The sequence below is a fragment of the Ictalurus furcatus genome, chromosome 26 (assembly GCF_023375685.1).
Source record: "Ictalurus furcatus strain D&B chromosome 26, Billie_1.0, whole genome shotgun sequence".
Taxonomy (NCBI): Eukaryota; Metazoa; Chordata; class Actinopteri; order Siluriformes; family Ictaluridae; genus Ictalurus; species Ictalurus furcatus.
In genome coordinates this window covers 12335485-12343957 of record NC_071280.1, presented here as the reverse complement: position 1 = coordinate 12343957, position 8473 = coordinate 12335485, and the positions used below count along the sequence as shown (strand labels likewise).

The following is an 8473-nucleotide window of genomic DNA, read 5'->3' as shown; positions in this document are numbered from 1 at the left end:
TGGAATACAGTAAGCATTATGCCATAAAAACATTAAAGAAGTTAGCAAAGATGCTAAAAGCAGTTCAGCACATCATTTACGTCAGTCCTGCGTAGATGTTGCGCATGTTCTACTAGATGACTCGCTTATCCAGTGTTGGTGTTCATGCGCCAAAAACGTGTAAGAGGATGCGTCAAAACGCAATTTCAATATTTTAATATCTTGCAGAAGGCAAATGATGAATAAATATATTGGTTTAAGAATAAGAACTTTAAACAAATCTAACTACTGGTATGCCGAGGATGAGTTTAACTATGTCAAAACGATTTGCAAAAACCAACAAAGTTTGTTTTAAACAACGTTTACAACTAAATGTTTTTATTACTGTCCTTACATACATCACACAAACAACACCTGACTAATCAGTGCACACAATATCATATTGGAACTTTAAAATAAGGTGTTTTACAACAACAACAACAATAACAAAAACAACCCAAAATAACTTAAAACCAAATATACTAGACCGGCACAGCGTTTTTCCTGCAACCTTTATATCTTAAGTTGCTTTATAACAATATTACATGTTAGTTGCATTAGTTAAGCAAATTTCTGAAGACATGAAAAAAGACAAATATTAGACAATATATAGTGAATTAACTGCTATTACTTTCTTATGATATTTGGTGAAACCATGTTTCTCACATATGTACTGTTCAAGAAAAATCTTAAATTAAGACATGGCTTAGTTTGTACTAACGCAGTACAGAGAAACCCTCTCCCCGAAATATTCAATAATGCATAAATAGGCACAAAATATGATTCCAGCTTTGGAAATTTCCCTAACATTGCAAATATAATTCACATTTTAACTTCAGGTCAGTTGTAATGTGTCATGTCAGTTGACCCTGATTTACAAGAATTTCTAATAAGATCAGATTAGATTATTCTCCAAATGTAACCATTTTTTTTAAAAAGCACCACATTATTTGTAATCCGAATCAAAGTGTGAAGAATTTTGAGGTTTTTGTGCAGACACACAAATTAGAGTTCTAATAACGATTTCCTCTAAATACATAAATCAGGGCAAAGTTGGAGTGTTCTGAGCGCCAACATGGATCGATTCTACATCATCAAAGAAATTACTGAAGATATAACACTGGTCAGTTGCACTTTTCTTTTGAACGTGGAAAAGTAAAGCATCAGCCACATAATCACAAGCACGTTGTTTCCGACGCCGGACTTCTCCAGAGATGTAGTACAGGGATTAGACACGATGACTGCAGTCTGGAAAGCTGATGGGCTCAGAGTTGCCTGAGGATCAGAAGATCTGCTGCTCAAAAAGAATCTTTTGGTAGCCTTGAGGGGGAGGATGGTAGAAGTCACTAAACTGACAATCCAAAATTGCACTGTCATCCACTGCATGATGGGGGGAAAAAAACAGAAACAAAGAATAAAATGACTTAGAACATGCCATTCATGCTACCAAAATAATGTACCAAAAATATTAAAGTGTTCCACAAGCTGTCTTATACAACAGCGCTGCTGAATTCTCAATTCTGATTGGACAGACGGTGTTGCTCAGACAGTAGCTCTGATAACTGATCATATTAACGCACTCGTTCTAATACGTTATCGTTTCTATTCTAACAGCTCGTTCACTGGGACCTTTGTGCTGCGCACACATAATATAATCCTAATAATAAACAGATTAAAATATGACGTGCTATTTAATGTATGGTGAAGTTATATTAGGAGTCTCCGGTATCAGCGTTTTGTAATGGTCAGTATGTTTTCCACCGTAGGGAACAAGATTCTTCAGGACAGAGCAGCTTGCAACTCTTGGTTTCTCAATGACATGACCAGCTACGTATGTTTTGTTGTAATAACTTCACGAGAAAGAAAAATGAGAGGCTGGTGAGGAGAAAGAATGTTTACAGCTGTTATAACGTACATAACGTGAAATAACCTTATTTACAATATTAAATGCAACTAGAAATGGATAAAAACCATGTTGTCACTATGTAATGAATTAAGAATTGTAACTGATGGCAAACTGCAGTGAGATGCAATGTAGAAGAAGAATCACAGAGGTTTTATTCTGTACCACACCATCCTGTCATTGATTAGTCGCCCAGAAGAGCACAAGAAAGTATTTTTGAAAAGGACATATAAATGAATAATATGGAAGCCCGTTTCCACCACGCTTAAAAATAAATAAAGAAGGCAACGGCGGCTTTATATCTCAGAATTGCGACTTTATTTCCCGCAATTGCGAGTTTACATTTCACAATTCTGACTTTTTTTTCCCCCTTGCTATTTAGATGTCCACTTGACATTTAGTGAGTTACAAAGAATGAACAGACAAAGCATCAATCATTCTCTATTAATAGGCTATATACAGTAAGAACAACACTCATCAGCTAGTCAAAACCAGGAAAACCAGACACTAGCGCGCACTCGTTACCTAAAGCTGAATTAAAAAAGTCAGAATTGCGAGATATAAAGTCACAATGAAAAACAGAAACGGACTTCCATAGAATAAGCATCACATGCAAATGTGAAACGCCATTATGTCTTATTATAAGTTAGTCTCTACAACAAGTCTATTTAATTTACATAAAAAGTGGACCAAATGCAGGCCTGTTCTACTAACACAGAGGTTAGTAGAGATTCATTGTACAATTTAGCAAAATGCATTGATTCTTAAATCTAAATTTTAAGAATGAAACAAACTTGACTTAAATACATTGTTTTGTCCTTCTTTTAACACACATTCTCCAACTGGATAATGAACAGACCTCTTATTAACACTTACTGCTGTCGTGATGTCAGTACATCATCTGTACAAAGGAACCCTAATCATGTTCCTGTACTAACTAGGTTAAGCAGGTAATTGTTTTACACCTCTCACAAGCGTATTGAATACTGTACTTTATTGAATACGCCACTGGTACTATAGGTAACAGTGATGGAAAGTAACGATCGAGAAAACTAGCTATTTATGTTTAGCTACCCCTTGACAATCTCTAGTACAATGCTAGTCAGTTAGCTGGCACTATTAACTAGTTAACTATTCTGTTTAGCCAATGTGCACCTTGTTGCAAGCTAGCTAGCTTTAGAAAACTGTTTCTAGGAAATTAGTGTACCATTTGCACTTTTTTTTTATTACATAAAGCATATATAAACAATGGAATCTGACACATGGGTAAGATGGTCATGTGATGTAGGAAATGGACAGAATCTAAGACGTCAGGGCGAGTCATCAGAGATTTCTCAGTCGCAGTAACAGTTATTATATAATACAAACTAGAACCAGAGCAAATCTGTACAGATTTGGTATCATTTAGACATTATTTGCTTATACAGTAAATTATTCAGTAATTACTAATGAACAAATTAATAATGTGATTTTGCAGAGGAAATGCATTTCATGGAAATATCAACCTCCGTTTCCAGCTGCCTCACCGTATACTACAGGGAAAACTGTTCCTCGAATTCCTGATGCTGGACAGTTCATGTTCTTCCCATTCAGATATAAATTCATCTCTACGTGGTCGTACGAAACGCCCTGCAAATGAACGGAGACAAAATAAATTCAGTAAATTGGGGGGAAACTGTGTTATCGTATAACAAAGAGAAACGTATAATCATGGATAGAGTGAATTGTTGGCAAATTGCTGCGTTATAAGAGGAATAGAGTAAAAACAACTCAGGAGGCAGTGTTAGTGGAAAATAATCAACTTGGAGTGATGATAGGAACCTCGTGCTGGGCTGCATCGCACCACCCGACACTGATTATTTTCCCATACCAGCACACCCTGTCATGTTTTATTCCTTAGACTCCCTCTGAGCTCTGAAGCCAATTAGTTGTTGTCTATGTAATGTAGAGTAATGAAATAATGCAAAAAATGTAAATGTATATTAAACATAGGTTTTCTATCTTGCCATAACTATTTCCAAAAACATGTCTCTCTGATTCGCAGTTGCTGGGGCCCAACTTTAATCAGTCCCTCCAGGATTTTGTGATTGTACAAATTAACACAAAATGAACACAAGCAAACTCCGCAATATTTGCAAAATTGCCATTTTTCTAAATTATTGCAGATTTGGGCCAAGACGTGTCATGTGACGTCAGTACAATGCACATTCAGCCAAAGCCCTCTTCAATTCGTGTGCGTCCAACATGAATACAGCTAAATGGTCTCATTTACCAAAAAACATCACTGTGAAAGACCGTGCAAAACAAGTTCGTGCGATTGCATTTTTCCCAATTCAAGTAGTTGAATTCCACAAACTGCATCTCAAATTTTGAAAAAATGCACAGCAAAATCAAGCATTTTTGGCCACAGCAATCACAAAGAAACTCGGTGAAATAATGCACGGACTGATTAATCATCTCAAACCAGTTTCACTGTTGCTCCTGAAGAGCCTTGTTGCCTCAGAAACTCACCACGACGTCTCCTTCCTGTGGCAGGCTGTTAGCCGGTAACCGGTTCTTCTCCTCATTATTATGGTACACGGTTCCGTCTTGCCGAAGCACCAGGCTGTGTGTGTCCCTGCCCATTGGGACTTGGTTAAGGTTCGTTTTCTGCGTAGCCACCCCTACGCCCCAAACGCCTGAAGGAGCCAAAGGTGAAATAATTACCACAGGTGTGTTAATAATATTATCGATAATTGACAACATTCAAAATTATGTATTACCGTTAGAATTTTTGTCCAATAACTGTTGGTATGGAATTTTCTCAAACTATGGTTGTGTCATGAAATTTCATGGCCAATGTCATCTCTATTTATTTCAATCAAACTCTTTTATTGGAACAACAAAGGTACATAAACGGAATCAAGAGCTTGGATTACAACGGATTTTAAAGTTATATTAATAACAACAAATTAAATGGTTTGTCTAACTGTACAAAGAAAAAGAAAAGAAAGTTACTTTATCTACTTGTTTAATTCTTGCTAATTTCCTGACCAATTATTTGTTGTTAAGACCATTAAAAGCTTAATGTCATACTGCCCTGCTAGTACATGCTAGTTTTGTTGAAGTGTAACAGGTGTGCACCTGAACTTACCTGTGGACTGAACCTTGAACTCAAAGTAGCTCTTGTTTTGATGGAGAGGAGCGTTGGCGAGGCAGGCCCCTGTGCCACATATCCTTCTGCCACTTTTTACAATAACAACATCAGTGCCTGGAATATCAGTTGTATTCACGAAAGGAGGGAAATACATGAAATAAAATGCACAAAAAATACAATCAGTAACCCTCATAGAATTTGTAATGGTTTTAATTGGAATTGTATTGGTTTTAATGGAAACTGTAATGGTCCCTGTGGGTCTCTACTAGTAATCTGTTACCTTCTATTAGTGGCATGTTATGTCTAGTGGACACCATTAAAGATTATTAATGGTTTGAATGGTTAGCTGATGGAATTTGTAGTGGAAACCATTAGAATTTCTGTGATGATTTCTATGCTGTTGTTTTTTTCAGCAGGGCGGAGAGAAACATTTACTAAGTACGTGTATCTGTGTACAAAGTGCACTCACAGGCCAGACAGCTTTGTATAAAAACTCAGTAGAATTTTGTAACGCTATGTTTATGTCTCTGATTTCTCCTGTATAATGGAATCTAAGTGACTGCTTTGTCACGCACTTATCACATCTCTTACCCATGTGATGGGTATCCAGCTGCACTGTGGGCATTTCTTTCAGTGCGACGTGGCTGGAGCTTCCGCGATCACAGCAGTCGAAACAGCACGAAAACAAACCCGCCATGATGATTAATTTTTTTTTTTTTAAAAAACACCCTCACGTGTAATAGTGTTGAGTCGACGAGTCGCAAATATTGTGCGAATCTGCGCCTGTAAAAAAAAAAAATCTATTTATTTACCGGTCCAGCGGAGGTCATGTTGCCCCCGGATTCACATCCGTGCTTGTAAATAACCGGAAATGACATACATGCAGTGCAACGTCGAGAGAAGACAAACAGCGACATCTGGTGTCCGATCTGATTATTATTATTGTTGTCGTTATCATCATCATCATTAGTATTATTATTATTAATAATAATATTATTAATATTAATATTATTATTATAAAACGATAAACATCCACATTGAACAAGTTGACATACTACAAACTCTACAAAGTGAAACATGTTTATTTAAGTGCAGAAAACAAACAAATCTTTTGAGTAATGTAAAGATTTACAATATGTCCAAATAATGGTGGATTTTACACATAACTCAAGTAATGAGAATGTTTATTAACATAGGAGTACGAGGGGAAACTGCTCAAGCATTTGGACTGCAATATTCTAAATGGACAGATTAGAAATTGAAAGGATTGTTTAGTTGTTGTTGTTGTTGTTGTTGTTTTATTATTATTCGACTAAACTGTCGCATGTGCTGGAGAGACAGTGACAAAAATGGGGAGATAAAAAAATGACTCAAAGTCGCGTCAAAAAGCAGTGTGACCTCACAGGCTTAACTTAGCCTCCCACCGCTAAGTTTTGCATGGCAACAACAGCTCGTGGGGAACTGCTGAGAGAAAAAACCGTTAACGTTTAAGAGTTATTTTTGTATTTAACGAACTGCTCTAGAGGTCAGGACCTTCTTTGTGTCATATCTGAGTGTTTGAAGTGATTTAAAGCAACAGTTTAACCGAACTCCACTCGATAATATATATTTTTTTGAAATCTGCACGGCAACAGTCGCCATGATGACGCTCGCGAAGCGCCCTAGTAACTGGCGCGCGCCGTTTCTGTCCAATAGACGCGCGCTGCGCTTCACCCCGCGCGGACACCGAGCCTCAAACTGCGGCCAGGGTTTTTTTTCTCCTCTTTTCCTTCTGTTTTTCTTGCGAGATTTCCCGCTTAACCTGAAACAATTTAAGCTACCGTTACATGCAAAGGGCCTTTCGGGCTACCCGTAAACAGATGGCGAGGTAAATGGACCGGGACGAGGTACAGTAAGTTGGTGCTGTGTGATGATGTGTCTGCTGTGAGCGTTTCATCTTTTCCAGGTTGCACTTATTTATTGATCTGTCCATATCTGCCTTGTTATAGGCTGATCTTTGCGTCTTCATACTGTAGCAGTCAGAGATTTGGAATAACTTCAGTCGGCTTTGTGTACCACTGGTTAGATGATGCAGGGGGTAAAACGCAGCTGAGAGATGTTGTAAATAAAGTCTCACTTTGATGTCAGACGCGGCGGCTTCTTCAAACGACCCGAGTTATTTCGAGAAAGTCCAGTTAGAGACACGCTGATTTTTCGAATAACCTTTTGTCTGTTGAATTGCAGTCTAACTGCTATCCTCTTTGAAGATTACCGTCTAGATTTCGCATCATCAGCCTCCCTGAGGGCTCTGCTGCCATGTCAGCGTAAAATCACCAAGATTATGTCCTAGCCTGCAGCTGCACTTCTCACCCCTTTGCTCATGAAACAGTCCCAGATCTTTCCAAGACTTACTTTCTATCAGTTGTGTTTCTTGATGTTTGTAAAACTCATAACTAGGGAAACATGATAGTATGCATTTTAGACGTACGGGGTTCTCGAGTCTTATTACTTTAACGACACAATATTCATATTTTCCACCTTAAAAAAAAAAAAAAAAAGTTTTCTGATTTAAGATGCTTTCGCAGCTTTGGAAATATGAGCCTGTAATTTGGAGGGAAACTATTAAAAGTGCACAGTGCTCACAAGTAACCAAAGAGGTCAGTCTTATAAATTGCAGGCGTGGACATGGCACAACCAAAGACGAGGCAGACTTGCATATTTTTTTTTCTCTTCAGTATAATGGCATTTTATTAAAATTGCACCATGATCATTTGATTAACCCGGATAGCGTCACATCTATGTGACCTGCACTGTGGTTAGCTGCTTGAAAACAACTGAATCAAAACCCGCGCGCAAAAAAGGAAGAGTACTCCTTGCGCGCGCGCATTTCTGTGTGTGTGTGTGTGTGTGTGTGTGTGAGCTGAGTCATCATCTCTGAAACGAGGACATCTCATTTTCCTCTTTGCAAACGTTAATACATTTTTTTTAACAAACAACAAAAAAATCTCATTAAATTAAAAGCTTTGCATTGGACCAGGAATTCAAATCATGCCATAATTTAAGACTGACTTTCTCAGAAAACAGGGTACTGGGCTATACTATTCCTTGTCTCTAAGGTGGTTATCCTTATGTTGTTGTTTTTTTGTTTGTTTGTTGTTTTTTTGTTTTTGTTTTTTTACCTTTAATATGTATCTTTCACCTGAAACATGGTTGTAGCTTTTAGAGTAAACCTTTACAGCTAAAGCTTGCAGCTTTCTCAGATATGTAATAGATGACCGCTGGATGGTACCAAGTCAGCGACAAGGAAAAGTACAATTCAGTACCCTTTTTTTCCCCTGAGTGTGCAGGATATTATGAGACGTGTGCTGCTTTCACACAACAATATTCTGAGATATTGTTAGAATATACACCTAGGTACATCATCCTGGACATGAACA

General features: G+C 37.7%; 1 protein-coding gene across 1 annotated transcript; it reads right to left on the bottom strand.

Annotated features, from left to right (window-relative positions):
• Positions 1-334: 334 nt before the first annotated feature.
• On the bottom strand, positions 335-5910 carry spryd7a (SPRY domain containing 7a). Its single transcript, XM_053615085.1, has 5 exons — positions 5649-5910; positions 5055-5171; positions 4433-4599; positions 3448-3550; positions 335-1398 (listed from the first exon to the last, which is right to left on the bottom strand). The coding sequence occupies exons 1-5, from the start codon at positions 5752-5754 to the stop codon at positions 1301-1303; spliced, it is 591 nt and encodes a 196-aa protein (XP_053471060.1). The 5' UTR covers positions 5755-5910; the 3' UTR covers positions 335-1300.
• Positions 5911-8473: the final 2563 nt, after the last annotated feature.

Excerpts from the sequence above, each read along its gene's own strand:
- spryd7a (XM_053615085.1), bottom strand. The coding sequence starts at position 5,754 with ATGGCGGGTTTGTTTTCGTGCTGTTTCGACTGCTGTGATCGCGGAAGC. Across the intron at positions 4,600-5,054 it reads GTTCAAGGTTCAGTCCACAG|GCGTTTGGGGCGTAGGGGTG; the intron begins GTAAGTTCAGGT and ends TGGCTCCTTCAG. Across the intron at positions 1,399-3,447 it reads AGTTTTCCCTGTAGTATACG|TGGATGACAGTGCAATTTTG; the intron begins GTGAGGCAGCTG and ends CCCATCATGCAG.